General features: G+C 50.6%; 1 protein-coding gene and 1 long non-coding RNA gene across 2 annotated transcripts in view; one reads left to right on the forward strand and one right to left on the reverse strand.

The window, feature by feature from the left end:
• On the reverse strand, positions 1-4223 carry LOC135328055 (uncharacterized). Its single transcript, XR_010388782.1, has 2 exons — positions 3799-4223; positions 1-637 (listed from the first exon to the last, which is right to left on the reverse strand). It is a non-coding gene; the product is annotated as an uncharacterized LOC135328055 (long non-coding RNA).
• Positions 4162-21845, forward strand: part of IGFBP7 (insulin like growth factor binding protein 7) — a 21171-nt gene continuing 3487 nt past the window's right edge. The window contains exons 1-2 of the mRNA XM_026110394.2: positions 4162-4674; positions 20557-20666. Of these exons, the coding sequence (XP_025966179.2) occupies positions 4221-4674; positions 20557-20666 (564 nt within the window). The 5' untranslated portion in view covers positions 4162-4220. The remainder of the gene's footprint in view (positions 4675-20556; positions 20667-21845) is intronic.

Raw genomic sequence — 21845 nt, forward strand, 5'->3', positions numbered from 1 at the left:
TTGGTTTAAAACACAAAATATAGTCAATTTAATGAAACCAAAAGGAAGAGAGGTATACAAAGTATGGAGACAAAAGGGCAGAGATGGTGATGCCGTCATTTATATATCTAGATGCATAAAATCAGACAAATCTGTGGATTTTCAACAATCATTGCTGAACATATGATAACAACAGCAACGAAGGAAAAAAAGCAGTTTAAATTAGTGACATTTCCCTCTGCTCCTACAGAAATAGTTTCTTTATCCCTCTGTTTCCTAAAGAAATAGCTATTAAAATTTATAAAACAAGTTTTTTAATCAAAGTTTGGTGACAGAATATTTAGTTGAAAACAATGCCAGATATTCATTAACAAAACATCTTTCATAACAGCTAAATCAAGGTCTTGGGAGCATTTCAACGAGAAAACCATTGGTCTCTTTCTGCAGAGTAGATGCTTTGTAACACTGACAAACAGAAACCTTTCCAGGATGACCTCATATAAATGACGCACCTGTAACTCTTCACCTTCTTTTTGACCCACTCCTTCGGGGGGGGGGGGTCCCATGGTGGCCTCACTGCTTTGGCCAAGCACTGTGCGATCACTGATGAACCCATCTCTCAGTGCCCACTGCGACATCAGGCCCCCGGTTACACAGCCTGGGAGGAGAAAAGGATCAGAGTGTCTCTGAAGTGTGGCTGCCCCTTTCAAGATGTCTGAGCACAGTGTCCTCCTCGAGGACCTAGGGGCCTGGTACGCTCAGTGCATTGCTCCAGTTGGCATTCAGTTGTGATTCCCAGGGCAATTTTTCAGCCGTCACTTTGTAGCCAGCTGTGCTCAGCATCTAGTAGGACCCTATGGCAAGGGCAGGAGAGAATTCAGCTTCTCAAACCAGCCTCCGCTGGCTTTAACTATGAAATTATCCTTTCCTTGCTGTAGTGCTCTGCCTTCTGTACACTGTGACTTTTATAGCAACCAAAGCAGGCATCTTAGAGATGGCAAAATCATGTCCGTTTCTCAGCCACCCTCCAACCACCAGCAATTCCTGTCTTGAGTCACTGAGAGCAGCAAGGACTTGGTAGAATGTGAATTAGAAGTGTAACACAACACATAACCTTTCATTGGGGTAATTTCCTAACATCTGAGAACTTGACTTTATAAGCTAGTAGTAGAGTTCTGACCAATGTTCTCTTTATACACCTAAAAACCAAACAGATTAAAGAACTAAACACACAAATTCCACCAATATGAAACTGTTTAGTACAAACCTCCCCCACTTCAACTAGCAGAATAACTCAGAGCAGAAGCACACAGCTCCCTTCCCTGGGAACCAATCTCTGAAAGGGGCAAGGATCTCCACCACCATTTCCCGAGCACAGGGGCCAGTTCCTCCAAGGGGCAACCGACCTGCCCAGGCTCCCGTGTCAGCTGCTGCCCAGCACCTCTGCTCTGCCTTTTCTGCAGAGGCTGGCACCAAGGCTGTGCAGCCCTGTGCTCCGTCCAGGGGCCAGCAGAACCAGCTCTGAGGATTCAGGAGCCTTTGCAAATAGTGACAATTAAAATTTCAAATTCGGAGAGGTTTTTCTTGGCTTTGCCACCAAATTGGAAGATGAAATAAACACACCTTTGGGGACTTGGCTCTGGGCTTCTTCCCAAAGCATTTCCATCCTCCTCCCGGATAACGCAATGGCTTCACAAAGTGTTGCCTTCTCTTCAAATCCTGCCACGCTGGTTTCCTAGAAACCTTTAATGTGGTGCCCTGCAGAACACTGGCATAGCACATATAGGTCAGGGCTTGCAGAGTGGGACTTTTTGATTCACAGAGGCACCCAAACTGATCTCTTCCCCTGTCCCCAGTACAAAGTGTGAAATGCACATTTCAACAGCCGCTCTCCTGAAAAACATGCTGCAAATACCACCACCGTGCTACCAAGTAAAATTGGTTTAGGAGTATATTTGAGATACATTAGACAGAGAAATACTGAGCTACAGCGGTGAGGCCAAAGTATGAGATATGGAGAGACACTAGAGGTCCTTCTATCCCAAGGGATGAGCTAACACATCCTCTCCAAGGGAAAATGTGCCCCAGGCAGAGGAAAGGGCAATCTCCTATTTCACACAGAAATGAATAGCTTCGGGGCAGGAAAGGAAACTTATTTATGCCCTTCTCCCTTACTTAGCTACATTTTCCTCCTGCTGAATGGACTACTGACAGTGAGTTCCTGTTGGAAAGGTTCACTTTGATAAGGCACTGCAGTTTCCTTAAATGCCCTGTGGCTTGCTGCTCCAGAGGTGTCAGGGCTCGTCATAATCTGCCTGAAAGAAATTTGGAGGCCTGTGAAAGAGGTGCCTGGGAACTGGCAAGAGAATAGGGCAAGCGAAAGAGGTTAATTAATTGTGCAAAATGATTTTCATATCACAGCTTACAAAATCAAATTGATTCCTATGGCCAGAATTGGGTTTTAAAGACCTGACCATACTTTGGTCCAGAATTTACCACTTTTATAGTAAGTTACCAAAGCAAAAAAAAAACAAAACAAAACAAAAAACTTTTCAAACATTTAGAGATTTGCATAATGCTCGATTATGACTACAGAAGGCTGCAATTCTCTCAGGAGAAGAGCAGAGAGCACTCCTAGGGTAACAGGAACAGACAAATCTGATGAAATGTGTGCAAAAGCCACAAAAATCAGCTGTTACTTGTATTCAGAGTTGCTCTCACCTCCAAGGCCAGTTCTTGTGGAGAGTTCAACTTTCATATGTAAGCTAAAATGATGAGACAGTGTCCTAGGAGCTCTGATGGGTGGGAGGGTGCCAGAGAGAGCGGGTGCCAGGCTTTTGGGAGGTCAAGCCACAAAGGGCCAGCAGTGTCCACAGTGCATCTCTGGACATTCGGGCATACTGATGTCTCTTGGATTCACTCACGGGGCTGAGTTCTTGGAGAAATGCCATCTCACAGTGCCTCTCTCCTGCACTGTCCCTTCTCATAGCACTGCGCTCTGTCTCTTCTCCTAATATCACCTTTTCCCTCATTTATAGCCCTTCTGCGTCTTGCATGTCTGCCCTTCCTTCCTCGCCCATGCTCTCTGAAGGCATCCAGCCCTGTGAGAAGCTCCACATGCACATCCCAAAGCCTCCTCTCTCCAGTCACAGTTCAGAAATAGCCTCTGCTCCCTGCATGGCTCAGGGCAGATGTGCAGGCCCGAGGGAGCCGATGACGAGTGTGGCGGGAGTCCATTCCCACACTGTCAGCAGCCGAATCAGCAGGAACGAGTCAGTCCCTCCGGAGCAGAGTTTGGAGTCTGGGAAACTTCCTGTCCCATAAGGCCTCTCTTGGCCAGTCAGTCTAAGTCATGGCACCAAGTACGTGGGCTGCTCTGTGTGAGAAGGGATGTGGCCCCCTCGGAGCCCAGCCGGCAAGGCTCAGGTGCTGGGAACACGCCGGGGCCGTGAAGCATTGCTCCTCCACAGCAGGTGAGACCACACAATACTGCATCCCCCAGTTTCGCAGTGAGGGATACTAATGACTTATGTTCTCCTTCACTGCAAAGTGCCACAACAGCCAACTGTGTGGACCCTGGCAGTGGAAGGGCTAGAGAAACAATGGTGGCATTGCCTTGGCCTGGACTTCCCAGCATCAGACAAAGCCCCCCCACCCCGATGCAATCAAACCAGGGTGGAGGGAATTAACACGATGACAGAAAAGACCCCTCTGTGCCACTTCCAAAGCCCACCGCCCTTTGTTTGACGAGTTTAACAGCATCACGATGCCTGGGGGTATTGCAGTTTTTGGGTGCTAACCCGAGAGATTTACACTGACCTGGAGGCAACTAGAGTAAGATTTCTCAGCGTACCCCAGTATGCTGCTGGAGAGACGGCATCTTTGAGGCAGGTGTGATGGTGCTGGAGGCCTCATCGAGCAGCACCTCCCTCGGGGCCTCGCGTTCCTCTCGATGCCCGTTTAAAACCACCGTGTTGTGGCCGAGCCGCGCATTGCACCTCGCAGAGAGGCACCGGCTGTGGAGGCAGAGGGTGATGCCGCAGCGCTCGGGACGGCAGCTTCGGCGAGCAGCGGAAAAGCGGTGCCGGGATTGCGGGCTTGGCCCCACGGGACGGGTTTCGGGGCCGGAGCGGGAGCCGGGGGCGGGGGCGGGCCGGGCCTGGGCCCGCCCGGGGAGGGGTTTCAAGCGCCGCCGCTTAAGCGGCGAGCGGGCCGGGGGGGAGCCGTGCTGCCGTGCTGCCATGCTGCCCTGCGCGCTGTTGCTGCTGGCGCTGGCGGCCCCCGCGCTGCCGGCGCGGGCGGCGGCGGAGGTTGGCGGCTGCGGGCCGTGCGAGGCGGCGAGGTGCCCGGCGCTGCCGGCGCGGGGCTGCCCGCTGGGCCGGGTGCGGGACGCCTGCGGCTGCTGCTGGGAGTGCGGGCGCGGCGAGGGCGAGGCGTGCGGCGGCGAGGGGCGCTGCGCCGCCGGCCTGGAGTGCGTGAAGAGCCGCAAGCGCCGCAAGGCCAAGGGTAGCCCGGGCCCCGCCGCCGCCGCCGCCGCCCCGCTCGGCGTGTGCATGTGCAAGAGCCGCTACCCGGTGTGCGGCAGCGACGGGCTCACCTACGGCAGCGGCTGCCAGCTGCGCGCCGCCAGCCTGCGCGCCCAGAGCCGCGGCGAGCCCGCCGTCAGCCAGCGCAGCAAGGGAGCCTGCGAGCAAGGTGCGCGGGGGGCGCCGCCGGGGGAGGGCCCCAGGCCCCTGCGGGGAGTGCGTCGCCCTGGAGCGAGGGGTGTGCGCGGAGGGGCGGTTGCTGCTGTCGGCAGGGCAGCGGGAGAGGATTTGGGGGGGAGGGGGGGTGCTTTCTTTTCTCTTCCCGGGGGCTTGTTCCAGAAACTCGGTAGCGCCTCACGGATCCCGTATCCCCCCCCCAAAGCCGGAACCCAGCAGAGGAAACCAAAAAGCGCTACGTTGCGGCGGGATTTAGCCACGTTGCGGGTGTCGTCTGGTTTCTCTCCCTGCCTCTGTTAGAACAAATTGCATTTAGTAAAACAAACTGTGTGCTGCGCACTCTGATATAAATAACATCGCCTAGGAGATTGTCTTCCTCTTATAGCTATGTATGGGTTGAGCTGTGTGGGAAGCCGCATCTGCATGCTGAGTCAAACTCATGCCAGGCAAGTTAAAAGCTTTGTAAAGACAGCTTTTTAAATATCAATGACTAATTCATACACCTGCCTGTCCACCAGGGCTGGCACAGCCCTCGTAGCCATCCGGGGAGTGCCAGCGGACATCCAGCTGTGCCATCTGTCTTTCCGCAGTGAAAAAGCTGGTCCGGAATGTCCCTCGTAGTGTTTTATCCTATTGGGATGCTTATTATAAAGTTGAAATGATTTCAAAACCACCTTAAATGGACTTGAGAATCCAAGTCACATGAAGCTGCCTAAACTTGGAGTAAAACTTTAGCTGTGTCCCGGAAATACACAAAAATGTAGCCACTCTCCATGGGCTTCCAGCTGTGGGAGAGCCACGCAGCCCTGCTTTGCTGTGCTCAAATGTACTTTGCCTGCAGCTTGTGATTTGGGATGCTGTGACATGGGACGAAAGGCTTGAGCCATCTGGGGGAGGATTCAGCAGGGGAAGCTTACAAACAGTGAGAAGAGAAGGTTTGGAAATTTTCTGATTAAATGGATGTGAAAGCTGCAGAAATTCAGAGTCAATGTTATCATCATTGCCTTGTTCTGGTTTGAAGTGAAAACAGCGGCTTTCTTCGAATTGGCTCATAGCAATTTGTGCTCGCAGCGTTTCCAGTCAGAAGGGCTGCATTCTAGCAGGAGCTCCAGTCTTCCCAAGCTTTTGCTTAGAGAAAGTGCTCTAGGAAGAGAAGTTTCTGCTGCAAAGCCTCTGCTAGAAAGCCTGGCTTCCGAGCAGTGCTCCAGCTGAGCAGTTATGAGAGTGGGTTTTGCTGGGAGGCAGGGTGGGACAGGACACCCCCGCTGCGCTGTTTGCAGCACGTCTCAAGGACAGTACTGCAGCACCAATGCTCTTTTGCTGGAGGAGTGTTTTCATAAACACAGTGTGTGTAGGGTCACAACCTCCACCTCCTCCCTCTCTTTCTTCCCATAACTTAGGCCAACTATGTCTTGCAAAACAATGTTTCTGGAATATCCACAGCCCAAGGAAAGCAGTAAAGGCTGGGCAAGCATTGGATTATGCACTTTGCTGTTCCCCACTAACACCTTGTGTGGCTCTGTGCGAACCTTGTGCAAAAGATCAGGCTTGTACGTTAGCCAGAAATGCTGTGATGCAAAGTGTTAACCTTGGAGGGAATGTACTGAGAGGCAGAGCAAATTAGTGTGGGTGGAGACTGCTCTACCATGTACCCTGCTTCAGGTATCTGTGCTAGCAGATATCTAAAACTAGCTTGGGTTTCTCTGCACTTTCTGTGGCAGGACAGATCCTTGTAGGCTCACTGTTCTTTGGGCCTTGCCAGTGTCCTTAAAAGGGAGGGAGGAGCAGATGCCAGAGCAGGGGCCCCAAAACACCAGCCTGTCAATGCAGTTTGCATGGGTGGCAAACTGGGGCTCCTGCCCTCATGATAAGGTGGGATGGGACAAGCACAGCCTGTGCCTGAGCCTCCATTGGGAGGCATTGGGAAAGATTTCTTTCCTTTCTTCTCCAGAGGAGTCAGAAGATGGCCACAGCACTTCCAAAAAACCGCGTTACTTCTTGGCCCTACTAACTCAGTTCAAGCAAGCAGACGTTTGGAAGATGGTGGCTGAGGTCATGCTTTAGAAGAGGGCTGTGTTCTCCATCTTCTTGCCCAAGGTTATCCAAGAGTTCATTGATACTTGTGCTGTAAGCTGCTGCCCTTCCTTGTGTCTGTCACAGGCTGGATGCCTGCGAGGCCTGGCTGGGCTTTGACCCAGGCTGCAGAGACAGAGTCCAAAGGGGTAATGGCAAACATGAGCCGTCAGACAAGAAGGCGAGAGGCACGGGGTGAAGAATGTCTCTGACCCACTAGCCTGGAACAGCTTCCACAAGACTTTCTCGATCTTCTGATCGTCACAGTGGCAGCCAGGGAGCTATGAACAGGACCAGGATGTTTGGGACATCCACCCCATGCACAAACAGCATCCTTTCCTTGGAAATGGACCCTCTGGGTGTGCAGCCATGCAGCAAGACACCTTCGCAGGCTGTCATTGGCTCTCTGTTATCCGATGTTTAAAAACTCCACTGGAGATGTGGTGATGAGTCATTGGCAAAATATCCCCTCCTTTGTGGCTCTGGGGAGCTGCTTTTCTTTTGAAAGGAGAGCTCTGACCTGGCGTTGCAGGGAAGGGAGCAGGAGAGGCAGTCTGCTCAGCAATCATGTTGCAAGAGACTTTTCTCAGCCTTCCCTCAGGTGCAGTATCCTCCCTTGAGCTGCAGACCTTCCTCTGGTGATACGCATCGCTGGCTCACAGCTGAGAGGCAGAGATTCAGCCCCCGTATCTGGTAGTGGGACATCTGGAAGTATTTCTGTGGCCCTCAGGAGTGCCTCCCAGCTCCTAGGACTTTTGGGTGGGGAGAAAAGGAGGGTTGTAAATCTCAACGCTGATTTTGAAACAACGGTGGGAGCAATACAAAGGAGCATCTCATCCCATCAATTTCTCTGTGTCTTTCCAGATAGGTGTTAGCTCTTTTCTGGGTTTCTAAAGAAATGTAAGTGCTGTGTAAGTCAAAGAATGAAAGTCTGGCCTTTTGCCATTTCCCACCACAAATGGGCACGGTCTCCTTATGGAGCTTGCTGAGGTTGGATCCTGCACAGAAGGACCCCAGCCAGGCAGGATCCTGTCTCTGTCAATCTTGTGTGCGATGGCTTCCAAGTGCATTTTGCACAGAAAGTAGCGTTTGGGGGACAGGGGACTTGGGCTTCATGCGCATGGCAGACTGGGTGCTGAAGTGTTCATGTGCAATTCCTGGACTATTGGGCCTGTGTCCTTTGGGGACAACAGGGAGCAGCCTTTGAAGTCTGAGAAGCAATCCAGAAAAACATGTTCACATGTTGACTGTGTTGGAGATATATATATGTGTATCCAACATATATATATATATATATGTACATATATATATATGCTTTTTTTTTTTCTCTCTCCTCAAGTGACGCCAGACAGAGAGGGCTTGTTTTGATTTAACGTTGCTCATTTGTACAGGAGGAAATGCAGAGCTGTGACTGCTGTTGGCCTTCACTGTCGTCAGTAGGAAGGGAGGTGGCTAGAGATGGGGCGTCTAGCGGAAAAAGAGAATGAGGCTGGGAGCAAGTTATTGTTAGATGCCCTTCCTCCCCCATCCCACCACCACAGAGTGCTGGGGGTTGAAGGGCAGGAGACAGGACACAGAGATGCAAGTGGGGCAGATGCTGACATTTTATTCCTTTCATCATTCCTGCCAGTGTTTGCGCAAACTTCACCTCCTGGGCAAGGTGGCAGTGGGTCTTCCCACAAGCACAGATTTGGGATCCTACTCCTTGTTTAACTGGGATTGCATTTCAAACTCTTCCTCCCACCTTGTCTCCCTTTGTGTCACATGTATACCAGGTATTGAAAAGGGTCTGAATATTTCATTACCTGCTGGGAGGGTCAGTCCTACTGATTTATTGTAGGCGACAGTGTGCAGGCACAGTAAGTTAATTTATTTACCTCTTCCGCTGTTTGAGTCTGTTGCGTCATTCCCTCTGAATAGTCCCACTTTAAGGAGACGTTAAGCAACTTTCTAACCACCCCAGAGGGAAGACTCACAGAGCATGCTTTTGTGTGTGATAAAGATCCATGTGCACAGAAGCATCCAACAAAATACTCAGAGATTAAAATGCATGGGCAGTGCCACTCGATTACTTGCATTGGATTTCACAAGAGATCATTTGCAGACCTAATAAAGCAGCCCAGAAACAAAGAACTCATTATAGAGGGAGTTGCATAACGTTTAGCATGCAAATTATTACTTCAGATGCACAGATTTTTCCACCACAGATTTATTTCTGAGGGAATAAAAGTTCATTAAAATGCTGTTTGACAAAGCTGACAAAATACATGGCCTGTTGAACTTTCCATATTCATCACGGTGCCTATCACAGCATTTGCTGCACAGCCCTCTGCAGCTTTTGCTTACCAAGAGGTACTGCCTGCCAGCTGGGAAAGACTTGCACATTTCTTGTTGTTAAACAGTGAAAGGAAGCAGCCATTTCTCGGGCCTGAATAATTTGCCCTGACCTTGTCCTTGGGATTTTCTTTGTGCCATGTGTTTTCCAGACCTCTCTAATCTGATGCCTGCATTCTTTGTGTGAAAACAGTGAAGCAGTGCAGAAAAAGGTATTTGCAGAACAGCCAAAATTTCCTGCTAGAGAGCAAAGGAAATCAGTTGAGAGGGGCTTGAGAGGATGGAAATAACGATCCGTGCTTGGCAGGTGCAGACGTGCAGCCAATCCTTCCTGGAGTGGCCTGTACAAAGATAGGACCATTGGGAAGGAGCTGGAGAAAGGCATAATCTCTTTGCCTGAGATTTTAACTTTTTACACTGAGACTCCTGTCTTGTTGAGACTGTGTGCCTGCCTCTGGGGCTGCGTTGGCAGGGTGCACCAGAGCTGCACGCATTTGCTCTAGGTGAACAGGCTGCAACGTTGCGGGGCTCATGCTGGCTCTGGGTTCACGCTGCTCTCCGCCAGGGAGCTGCTACCCGCAGCGCTTTCCTCCTTGCACTCCAAGAGCCTCTTTGTAACTCCGGGCCGGAGGCCCTGAGGGAGATGGGTGCTGTGAAGCTGCTTTCCAGCATTGCCTTTAAATGGATTGGCTTTTGTTTGTTCTTTGCTCTGCCTGTGAATATTAATAGCTACATTCACATCTGCTGCCAGCTCTGGCAGGCACGAGCACAAGCCGGGAGACTGCCGGTGGGACAAGTGCGGCAGGACAGCTGTGCTAGCTCCAGTGCTCTGGCCAGGAGGGAGTCTGCGGTGGCAGCTTGGGAGCTGTCCTCGGTGGCCACTTGGCTGCCATCACCCAGGTGTGTTCAGATGCTGGGAAGAGCCTCTTACGGACTTGGCGGCTTTTATTTTTCAGCCTGAAATTCATCTTGCAGTGTATGCACTGAGGCTGTTTACAGGCAGCTAGGACCCAGGGCGTGAGGACTGTGGTATCCAGTGCCGTTCAAAGCCAGCTGGCATACGGAATTAGGGTTGCATGGCTCAGCTCAAGCCATGCAGAACAAACCCTCAAAGCACCAACCCCCATCAAAAAAACTGGAAGGATTTTTGGTGTGACGATCTCTCTGAGCAGAAAAATGCCAGGCCTGCACTTGTTGCCCAACCAGTGCAAGAACAGACAGGCTCAGGTTCAGGACAAATCCCGCCTTGAGTCACTGTTATCATTAGCTATTGGCAAATCCCTGCTTTGAGGAACAATTTGCAACTGCTTGAATACCTCTGAAGTTGCCTTATTACAACCCATAGGACTTGAGGGACCTGCAGGGCTTTGGGGTTTGAAGTCCCCGATACTTGTTCCTGCAAGCTTGGGGTCTCCAGGTTGTCTTGCCTTGTCTGTCGAGGACATGTTTTTCCTTGCTATAGTTTATGCTCACTTCTGCCTTGGGCATGGAAGCCAAGTGCCAGTTCTTGCACAAATGCAGCGTAATGCAAAGCAGCTCTTGGCAGATGGCAGAGAACAGCGTTTTACTGTCAGGGAACTGGTACTGGTTTGTACCTGCCCATAGAATACCTGATGGAGGTAGAGCTCAGGGGCTCCTCTGGCTGAAGGGTGGATTTGCTGTCTTGCCAAGTAGCTTGCTTTATTTCTGCTGCTCTGAACATGGTCCACATCCCACATCCCATTAAAGTCCTTTCCCAACATAAGGATTGGGCCCATCACAGAGAAGACAAAGCAGTACCTTGCAGGATCCATCCTGCAGGCTGCAGAGCTGATGAGGAAGCAACAAAGCAGGGATCTGCCCCCCCCACCCCCTCCAGCCTCCGCAGTGATTTGTTTTGCATATTTGAACACAGGTCACGTTTGTTTTCTTTCACAAAGGGGAAAGATGTGGAGCTGATGAAGAGGACGCAGTTTGCAATGGCAGCCAGTCAGTTGTTTCTCTGGAGAACCCAGTTTCCATTGCGGGGCGCTGCGGTCCCCACAGAGCCACTCAAGGTCTGCAGCACGGAGATCAGATCCAGGATCTGCTGTAAATCACTTCCCCAAGCATGGAGACATGCCTCTTCTCCCTAGAGGGGAGATTTCTGGGGTGAGATGATAGGCTTTTCTGTAGGAAAATTTAGACCAAGCAAGACCAGGAGAGAGTCTTTTAAAGCTGCCTGTAACCAGCACTAAAGGATGCCCAGTTTGGGGAGATCCCAGTCACTACAGCTGTGCTTTCCCCATGAGGTTACGGATGCTGTGCCTCTGCAGCAGAGGAGCGTTTTTTTTGGGGGGGGGGGGGGGGGTTTGGCTTGCCAGATGCCCAGGTAGCATCTCTCCTGGAAGGGTTTTTGGTGGGTGCCTCCAGCCAGCACAGGGTCTTGGGAAAAGGTGGGTGCAAGGTTTCTCAAGTGTCTACAAGGATTAAAAAATGGTATGATGGATGTAGGATGAGGCCTACCAGGCTCTTTTGGAGATTGACAGACCTGGGGGGAAATGTGCCCCTGCAAATTCCTGCCACTTCACCCCAGCAGTGCTTTTTCCTTGCAGATGCCCCAGCATCCCATAAAGCTACTTCTGCTCTGCAAACAGAGAGGAACTGAGTTCCCACAGATCGATTTTAAAATAAGAAACATATATCACTTGCGGGCTTGTTCCATCCAAATTCAGCTGTGGTGGCTTTGCCAAGGGTATTTTGTTTTATTTATTTTTTTAATCCACTGCCAGAGTAGAGCAGGGCATTTTAGGGAAGGACCTTGGGAGGTGGCAGACTTCTGCTCACCACTGGCATAGACTCATATTCTCCTGACATAACTGCCTTAAATTCAAAGGCTCCTGAGTCTTTCAGACACCAGAGAGCATAGCTCATATCAGATCACATTTTGCAAGAAATGCCTGGATTTCTGTTTTTTTAATTAACAAGTGGCTTGGATTGCTTTACCTCTTTCCTACTGCTCTTTCTTCCCTGGATTTTAAAGGACTCCAAAGAATATCCACATTTTATGAGCAGTTTCTAGCTGTTGGTGAGAGGATTAGGGCAGTTTCTGCTAGTCAGAAAAAATCCCCCATTCCTCCTGTGCAGCTGGTTTGGGTTTCTGCACTGGATGGTAGCAGTGGCCTGCTACCCACTTTTTCCCACTGTGAACAAGAGCTGTGCACTTGTGGGTGGATCTTGCAAGCATCCTTGTGCAGGGTCCGCAGAGATCGTGGCACAGCAGAGTCATGTGTGCAGGTGCTGGGGGAACGTGGTTGTTCGTACCACAGGGCCCTTTCAGATGGAGCATTGCGGGGGGCATAGAAGCAGCTGTTCTTCAGTGCTGTGCTTGCTCTTCTGGCACATAGTGGATTAGGATTTTGAGACACTATTAGTAGGGCTGAAGTTGTGTAATTGAATTTTTAAAATTCATCTACAACTTTGGGATTTTCCACTATTAGAGAATAGGCCCTAATTCCTTCTTAAAAGGCATTTAGTTATTTGGAAGGGTTTTGGTTCACTGAAGCTTAATACACTTTGAGCTTTTTATGGTTACCATGCTAAGATCTTACTAGGGAAGCTGTTTAATATATAACTTGGCAGTTCAGAGCACATTACCTGGCATGCCTCTAGGAGAGCACGAGCATATCTGGGGCTTTTCAACACCTCGGCTAACCAAGAGTATCCCATATTTTACCTGTGTCTTCTTTCAAAATCATGGCATATTAAAATTGCTAGGGAGGAATGATTTTAGCTCAGCAAATTCCTCCCCATGTTTGTTATTTCTGCTGCTGGAAAGGCATGCTGTGTTTAAAAAAATCTTTTTAATCCTTTGTTGGACAGAGGTTGATTGAGGTTCATACTAAATTGGAGATTACCAAGTAACGAGTCTAATCAGGTTGGACTTTTGAAAGCCCTGCTCACTTTACCATGAATAAATGCTGCCATGCCTAGTTTCCGCATCTCCCAGCCCTCACACTGCAAGCTTTTTGCATTCCTTCCAGCTTTATATCTGCTTGACAAAAGGGCTCTTGAAAGGAGGCAAGCTGATTAACAACCAGTATCTTGCAAGAACGGGGTCCTTTCTGCTCAAGAGGGTGGCTTACGCCAGCTCGGCGTGTTGAGCAGCCCCAAACAGTTCAGCCCATGGTTTGCAAGCACGGGTTGTCAGTGAGGGTGTTCTCAGAGGTTCAGTTACTGAGCCATCTCCGAGATTTCCTCTGCCTTGCCACAGTGCACTCCCACAACCACGCACCAATACTTTCTGCAACTCCCCCAACTACACATGCACCGAAGGGAGCAGCTCCGGACAGTGCACTGTGGTGAAGCTGGGACTGATGGATTGCTAGGCTGAGCATTAACACACTCACTATCTGGAAGATACACCCACTGAGCTGCTGATTAGCTCTTGTCTTGCTTGGCTTCAGCTCTTGGTCCTTCTCGTGCCATAACAAGTTTTCTCTGTAAAACTGAGCCAAGGTTACACAAAGAGAAGAGGGGAAACTGAGGTCAGGAGGGGAAGAGTTTCTTTACAGAGAAGAGGTCAGGGACAAAACACAAGTGTACATAACAGACAAAGCTGTGAAGCTGTGAAGGCATCTGCAGAAAGCCAGCATCTGTATTGACCACAGGGACAGCAGCTCTTAGAGACCAACACAAGGAAGGTGAGATGGGTAAAAAGGGCAGGAGAGTGAGGGAAAAGAAAAGGCAGTTGTCATAGACTGGCTTGTTGCAGTCCATTAGCAAGGGCTGTTTCATCTTTGCTCAGAGGTCTTGGCCTTTCCCCATCACACAACACCACAAGTGCCGAAACACCTTTTGCTTATGGCCTCCGCCATACTGGCCTCTCTGTTATTGCAGCTTTGAGATCTGGGTTGCATTTAGGGTGCTGCTAAATATGTCAGAGGACTGTGCTTGGCATGAGGCATGCAGAATTGCAGCCATTTCTCTGTATTAAATGTTGGAGCCAATGGAGAATTTGTCAGGGAAGGGAAAAATGGGTTGGGTTTTGCTCTTTGCAGTGCCGCCTCCTTTCCTTTTACCCCACACATAAACCCCCAAGGAGGACTGGTAAGTAGCTATATAAAGATCAGACACAGGGTCTCTTTATGTGATGAAGGTAGCATACCTGAACTGTGGTAAATAGCCAGAGTGGGATTTCTAGCCGTGCAGGTCCATGCTCCCTGCTGAGCCTAGAGGGGTGGGAAGCAGGAGGTCTGTGGTAGATGGTATCCTAGCTTCTGGGCCTTGCCTCGTGCTGCCCCAGTCTCAACTCCCCAGGGCCTGGGGCAAGGAAATGGCTCTTTGGCAAGGCTGCGTCTGCATTTCCAGCCTTTTCAGGGTTTGCTGAAGTCTGAGAGCAAGAGCAGGGAGCGTATCCAAGGAGGCCCAGCATCTGTTATCTCCTTTGGTCTGACATCCTGCAACACATTGCTCTCAGAGGACCTTTCTGTAACTTCTTGGTCTCTTTGAGTTCAGGTTCAAGGAGGGAGAAAAATGCCTTCAGAAGAAGGAACCACACTTGCAAATCTACCAGAAAAGAGCAGACAGCTTTGAAAATGGGGAAAGACAAACTGCTTTGAAGCTATTTAGACTTCCCATCTGCTGTTGCCCCTCCCAGAGCGTTGGCCTGGGAAGGAGCAGATGACAGCATGTAAGCTAGAATTAGAAAATGCTGCTTACAGAAGGTTTCCCCTTCTCCATATAAAGTCATTTTGAAGGGAAAATACTTTCCTGGCAGCTTAGGAGAGTGGAGTGGGTTTATTTTCAGGCTTGCAGGAACACATGAGAGTGAAAACTGTCTGGGTTTGCTTTGATTTGTCGTCTCAAAGAGAGTGTTCCTAGTCGGTGTTTTATCCAGAGCTGCAACACTTGGGAAGGCTGCCAGGGAACCAGGCTAACGCCCACACAGGCTTCTATGCAGTACACAGCTTCCTATTTTTCGGCTGGGACTTCCCACGCACACCGGGGTGACAATGCGTACCCCACACTGCTTAGGTGTCGGGCCTATTTCTGCATTCGGTTATATATCCCCTTGATTTCGGCAAGAGTTGTTGCTCTACCTGCCAGTGTATGCTTGAAGCCTCGTTCATTGCTTCTGGCTGTATTCATCTGAGCTGTACTATCCTCTTGACATTGCTTGCTTGACAAGGCAGTACCTTTAGGTCACCAGCCTTGCCCTCGTTCCATTAAGGCTGTCCAGTAAATGGCCATGGCTTGTCTACATGCCAGGCAAAGACAGGTCACAGGGGTTAGTGTCCTGGTTCCCATCGCCTCCTTGTGCCGCTTCAAATTATTTTGTTTTAATGAAGTCACAGGTCTCCGAGTCTTGCAAGAACTCAAATGCTTTGTTCAGAGAGGCAGCTCTGAACGGGATTTGACTGGATTCACTGGCATAGCTGGGGAAGAAAGGCCAAGCCTGCCAGTTGGTGTGTGTTGCACTTCTTAACTGGTCAAAGTGAGATTTTCAGCCCTCACTGGGGAAAACTCCAAGAATTTAAAAGGCTGAATTACCACGTGTTTAAAAGCTTGTGATTTCTAAGGTGCTCCTCTGACCTCGTGATTTTTGGGGGACTCGGGGAAGCTTATTGAAACTTTTTTGAAAGCTCAACAGCCTCCAGGTTGTGCAGTCCTTGACTGCTGCCTTTTGGGAGCATTTTATTCCTTGTGTGCTCGGAGCAACCCCTTGGGGTATGGAGTAGGGTAGCTTTGTCCCACTGTGATCCGGCACTTCGCCCCCAGCAATTGTGGGTTTTGTCCTTGTTTTCCTAGGAGGAAGCCAGAGCAAGGGAGGATATGTAGGACTGAGCACCGCAAAGACGTCAGCATCAATATTTGCAAGGAACAGCTAATGCTGAGCTGCAAAGGACCATACTTGTGGTGCGAGTGAGGGGCGTATGGGTGGGCTGGTCTTGAGAAGTAGAAATCTGGCATCTTGATGCATGGGTGAGCAGGGAAGAGGTGCCTCAGGGGTGCTGGAAACAAATACCAAATGATAACCTCACTGAGGAAGTCACAGGCTCTGCCGCATGGTGCTTTGGCAGAAAAGCAACTAAATAACAGCCATGGGAACTCCTCTCTGACTGCTGCTTGTGACATAACACAGACCATCAGCTCCCTATGATCTGCAGAAAAACAAGTCCTGAGCTTGCAGGCTCCTCTCCCAGGGTGAATGAGCTCACTGGCTCTGTAAATAAGGCTTCTTCCCTGCCCATGGAGAACTACTTGTCTTAGAGCAACGGGCAGAGCTGTACAGAAATGCCTGCAGCACCTATGGAGAGCAGCCATTCTCCATGAACAGCCTGCACTCTCCATTTAGCCAAAAATCTTCTGCAGAGTCAGGACAAGTACTGGGGGGGGGAATATCCTATAGAACCACAGTGCCCCTGAGTCAGTCCCGGGGGGGAGGGGGGGAGGGGGCCGGGGACCACTCGGCCAAATTGATGTCTCCATCATCTTGGGGGGGGGCTCCTATCTTGGTGACCATTTTCATCAGCAGGTGTAAGCTGCAAGTCCCCAGCCCAAAGGAGGCAGAGAGAGAAACATTCCCCTTCAAGGGGAGTGCTGCAGCAAAAAATTAAGTTGAGCAGAAAGGCCATTAGATGCAGGATGCCTACTGAGGGCCAGAGGGGTGCTCATTAGTGAGGGCAGGACTAGCAGAATGCTTGCTGGCAGGAATCAACTAATTTGCTCTGTGCTAGGTGGGATTGTTTTCAGTCCTGCCAAGTACACGGTGGCCTTGCTCCCTTCTCCAGATCCCTGAAGCAAGAGGGGCTGCTTGCAGGAGGAAATGTGCTCACATCCTCCAAAAGTCCCTGCAACGCTCAGGCATTCGCTTCCTTGCCTCTCATTGCAGGTTGTCGGGTCCCCTGCCCATCTCTGGGGTGAGGGGTACTTGGGGGGGAGAGAGGGCGGTGGGAGAGACTGTGACACTGTGAGTGACATTGTACCAACATGAGTGGTAACCAGGGTCTCCTTCCAGCATGTGGGTACCAATGAGCTGTGTCAGGGGTGTAGCTATCACTGAATTATGATGGTTTTTTTCGTAACGGGAACCAAGTGGTGTTCCCTAAAGGGTGAAAAAAATCAGGCACGGTCTGTTCCTAGTTTAAATCTGCTGACTTCTTGACCCTCCTCATCTATTTTTAGTGGAGGAAAGAGTCTAACTCCAGATTTCTGGATATCTGCATTCAAGTAAAATAACCCAAGAGACCAAACTGACTCTTCTCATGACGCTGGTGCCTCTCTCAGGATGTGTATGTAGCCCCTCCCAGTCTCAGCACTGTCAGATGGAGACGGAGGCCTGTGAATGCTTCCAGCTCAGTTTCGCAGCTGGGCTTTGCAGCCAAAGGCAGACCGCTCACATTCCTCCTCCTTAGATCAGGCTCTGTGTACCGGGCTCAGGGCTGCCTTCAAGCTCTGTGCATGCTTTGGCTTCTGTGCCAAGCCAGCCACAGCTTAGCTATGAAGCTGTATTGCTGTTTCCAGGGCAGATAAGCAATTTCTCCTCCCAACCAGGTTATTGGTTGAAATTCCCTCTCTGTTTTCCTCTGCCAGCAGTTGCTGCAGAAAAGGCCCGGTGTGGCCTGCATCTGGCAGGGCGAGCAAAATGCCCATGGGCAGAGGGCGGCTGGGGACTCCGGCACATGGTGGAAAGGAGCAGGTGTTGTGCTGAGCTCCCAAACACGATGCTCAGTGCATCAGCTCAGCTCCCTCATGCTCCATGTCCATAATGATACAGGCTTAAACTCAGTGGCAGCTGAGACTGAGACACCGCAATCAGCGAATTCAGTGCTGTGTTGAGTGCTGCCAATTCCTAGCCAGGGAATAACTGAGCCAGATCATGAAAGAGCATAATGGTGCCTTAAAATCTGCCTGTGTTTTAACATAAGAATCAGGGTCTCTTCTATTCTGTGGAGGGAGGTGGTGGCCATTCTTTTGGCAGCCCTGTTTCTCCTGCATAACAGAGAACCCCAGCAAATGGTGATAAAGAGGAAGGTGTCATACAGGGGTGAACTGAACCCTGCCTCCCACAGCTTCCCCAGGACAGGCCTTGAGCTCTGCCCTGGGAAGGGCACCTTGCGTGTGGAGGGTCTTGGATGGATGGAACAGAAAGCAGCAGGCGGCTACACTCAGTGCACATCTGTAGGAGGTTCTTGCTGGGTACAGGATGAGCTAAGCAGCTGGGGACATCCTAGTCCCAACGGAACTGCCAAACGCCCTATTGTTTAAGGGATACCAGAAAAACAATAGCAGGGCTCCATCGGAAACAGCCGCACTAGGGCAGGGGAGCAGACTGTGTGACCTGAGTTGGCCTTATCACAGGGATGGTGATACCATGAGCCGGCCACAGTCCTGCTGCTGCACAGGGGCTGGGCAGTGCTTTGGGCAAGAGTGTGCCAGGGGTGTTAGCCCCACGGATCACCGTGCTGCAATGTGCAGTGGTTGTACGGGGGGGGGGGGGGCAATCTATGGTGGGGTGTTGCTGAGAGTGTAGAGCTGGGCACTGCTGTAGTGCTGCTTGTGCACAGCACTGCCTGGAGGTACAGCTGTGCTCTTGGCAAAAGAACCGTGCCCCAGCAGCTTGGAGCAAGGATAACTGCAGCGAAAAAGTCCCTTCCATGTTGGAAAGGGTGCTGTGACTCTCTGGAACACCCCTCTCCTGGCTAGTGCACAGGGAATCAATCTCTGCAATAGTACAACCATCAGCAGGTTAAGCTACCTAATGGAACACTTAAATCCTTTTATCAGCTAGTTCTGTGCTGCCAAAGAGTGCATCTGGGTTTTAATGCCTCCCTGGTAATGTGATACCCAGCTGCTACCTATCACTGGTGTGGTTTTTCACCATTCCCTAGGGCTGCACAGATCCCCCCCCCTCCCCCCCACTGCTATGCACCTGATTCCTGTTAAAACCAACAGGACTGGGATACCTCTGTAATGGAGGATTTGGGTTGCAGACACGCCTGGTCTCTGCAGAGATTCCCACCAGTAAGACATGCGCAGTCATTCCTGGCCAGGGAAGTCACTCAAGAAAGGAGCAAACATTTCTCTGGGATCACACTAGCCACCCATGGGTGGGGAGCCATGCTGCCATCCTTTATGCTGAGGCAGAGGGATGGCTGATATCCTCCCACTGGTGACACCAGTGCAGATCTGCTCCCAGATCCCGAGGAGGAAAAAAGCACCATCTTGCTGTTGGAAGATGTCAGTCTTGGGATGCACCTGAAACCTGCTCCCTGCTGCCTGTGAGAAGGCAGCAAGGCAGAGTGGAGGTGCAGAGCTGAGGTCAGTGCTTGTTCAGGACCCCAGAAGTAGCATCAGGACCCAAACTTGCCCATCTTCTGTGGAGCTGGGGATGAGCCATTAGCTATGAGCAAGCATGGCCAAGGCCTTCCAGTCAGGCTGAGTCAGGGGCACTTGTTCCTACAGGAAACACCTTCTCTTAGGTGAACCTCAGTGTCCTGTAACTGCCTGCCTCTTCAGAGGAGAAGGGGAAAAAATCATCTGTGTTCTTCAAGCTATATCAACAAGTGGAAATAAACACTATGTGCTCCTTTGGGCTGCACTTCCTATTGTGGGAAATAGCTGCAATTTGCAAAGCAGCCCTGCTGAGGAAGGATTAAACAGAAAAGGCCATTCTTCTTTCTCAAGATATGGATTACGTCTCCGACAGTTCCCAGCCTGAGGGGTAAACATCTCCAGCCAGATCTGTAAAACAGCTCTGTTCCTGCCTGGCCGTGGAAAAAAAACTCCCTGTTCAACCAGGGATCAGTGCTCTCTGGGGAAATGAGAGCTTGGTATTCCCCTGGTCCCTTCCCTCATCCCCCATGTGGAGAGCTTTGTGACCCTCCGGCCAGCCCCCTTTTGCTGAATATATGCACACAGGTAACACAGGAACATGTTTTACAGCATGACACTGACTTAGACCCCACTACACAACTGCCATAGGCTTTGTTATGTGTTAAAATCATGGCGGGTAAAGAATGCTGTGGAGCTAGCTGAGCTCTCCCCACCATGGAAGAGCAGCCCCCCCCCCCCCCATCTGCCTGCCACCCAGGGGGTTCTCTCCACACTAGCCAGGTGCCCAGTGATAAGATGCACGCGGCAACCCCATGGTGAGTAAAATCGTGCCCAACCCCTAAGATACCAGAACACAAATGCTGTCTTACCTTTAACATCAGTCTTGGGAGTAGCCAGAGTGATCTCCTGAACTGCTCAACACTTGAATTTCCATCTGGGGCAGGTGACCAGGACAGTCATCAGCCTGTATAGTTTAAGGCTGGCTGCAGGTACAGGCTTTGGAGAGAGAAATGCTGTGATATGAGAGCAGTCCAGCAAGCTTTGCTCCAGACAGAGCCCCACTCACCCCGTCCTCAAAACCCCTCAGAAGCGACTGGTCCCACTTAAAAGGCTCTCAAGGAGATGGACTTGGAGTCACCCAGTGCTTAAAAGCATTTCTCCTCCTTTGCAGGACCTTCCATTGTGACTCCTCCTAAGGACATCTGGAATGTGACGGGAGCACAGATCTACCTGAGCTGTGAAGTGATAGGCATCCCAACCCCCGTTCTCATCTGGAACAAGGTAAGGGTCCTGCTAGGAGCTCTTGGTGCCTAGCAAAGCTGAGGCAGATGGAACTACCTGGTAAGCAGCAGGACGTACAGGCCATAGCAAACCCCTCCTTAGAAACACACATCGCGGATGAGTTCTCCCATCTGTGCAATTCTGTCCGCCCCCAAACATCTGGCTTTGTTTAATGTTTAGTCATCTCTTTTCCTAAACTCTTGTTGATCCCGATGTAGAACTAGACTTATGTTTTTCTTGGTAGCGCCTGGTATTCAGAACATGCAGAGAATGTCCCGTGACCTGCTCTCACACTGCTGATTGCAGTGACTCTGAGATGGCTGGGTGCAGCTCACCCAGGTCATCCATGGGAGCTGCACGGGGTGGTTTTTTCCCAGTAGCCAGCAGCGTGCTGGTTTGGCAGTGTGCTTGCAACATCTGGCTTAGAGCAGGAGCCAATCTTGAGGACAGGGGGCCTTGGGATTGAGAGCCACTGCCTGGCCCCTTTAGCCTCTTCAGATGCCACAGGGTCATGGACACTTTGGAGAGGTCTAAAAATTGAGCTGAAAGGATACTACATTAAGAATACTAGGGAGAAAAACTAAATTGGCCCAAAGATCACTTTGTTCTGAGGCAGGAAACCCTATTCCTAAGAATCTCAGACAAATCCCTCTGGTGAGCCTACAATGTAGGCATGTTGATGCAGGTAGCATTTTCCACTTGTTCTCAGATGCTGTGCTTGCACTGACTGTCAGTGATGCCCTGCTCTTCGTGCCTATGAGACTGCTTGTCCTGCTGATAACAAGGGCTGAACACAACTTATTCCCTATGCTCTGCTCTGGGCTTAGACATCCAGCATTGGGGAAGGACTAGACTACTGCTCTCCCATTGATGCTGCAACAGCCCCTCACATCTGCCCCTGGCCTGTTTGGCAGAGAGCAGGTCACACAAGGGGGGGCCTGCACGCACACAGTTCTCTGCTGCTGCCACACTAAAAAGCCTGACCATCAAAAAAGTTTTGTGTGTGGCCTCTTCTAATGAGGACAACAGTCAGCTCCTGCTGTCCCCACACCCTACCCCAAGCCAAAAGGTGGATGCTCTGGCTTGGTGAACGGAATTAACATACGGGTATCAGCAGCTGCAGCCAGCAGGATCCTCCTTGTCCAGCACAGGCATCGTTTCCTGGGCTAAATGCTCCTT

This window comes from Dromaius novaehollandiae, chromosome 4, assembly GCF_036370855.1.
Source record: "Dromaius novaehollandiae isolate bDroNov1 chromosome 4, bDroNov1.hap1, whole genome shotgun sequence".
Lineage (NCBI taxonomy): Eukaryota > Metazoa > Chordata > Aves > Casuariiformes > Dromaiidae > Dromaius > Dromaius novaehollandiae.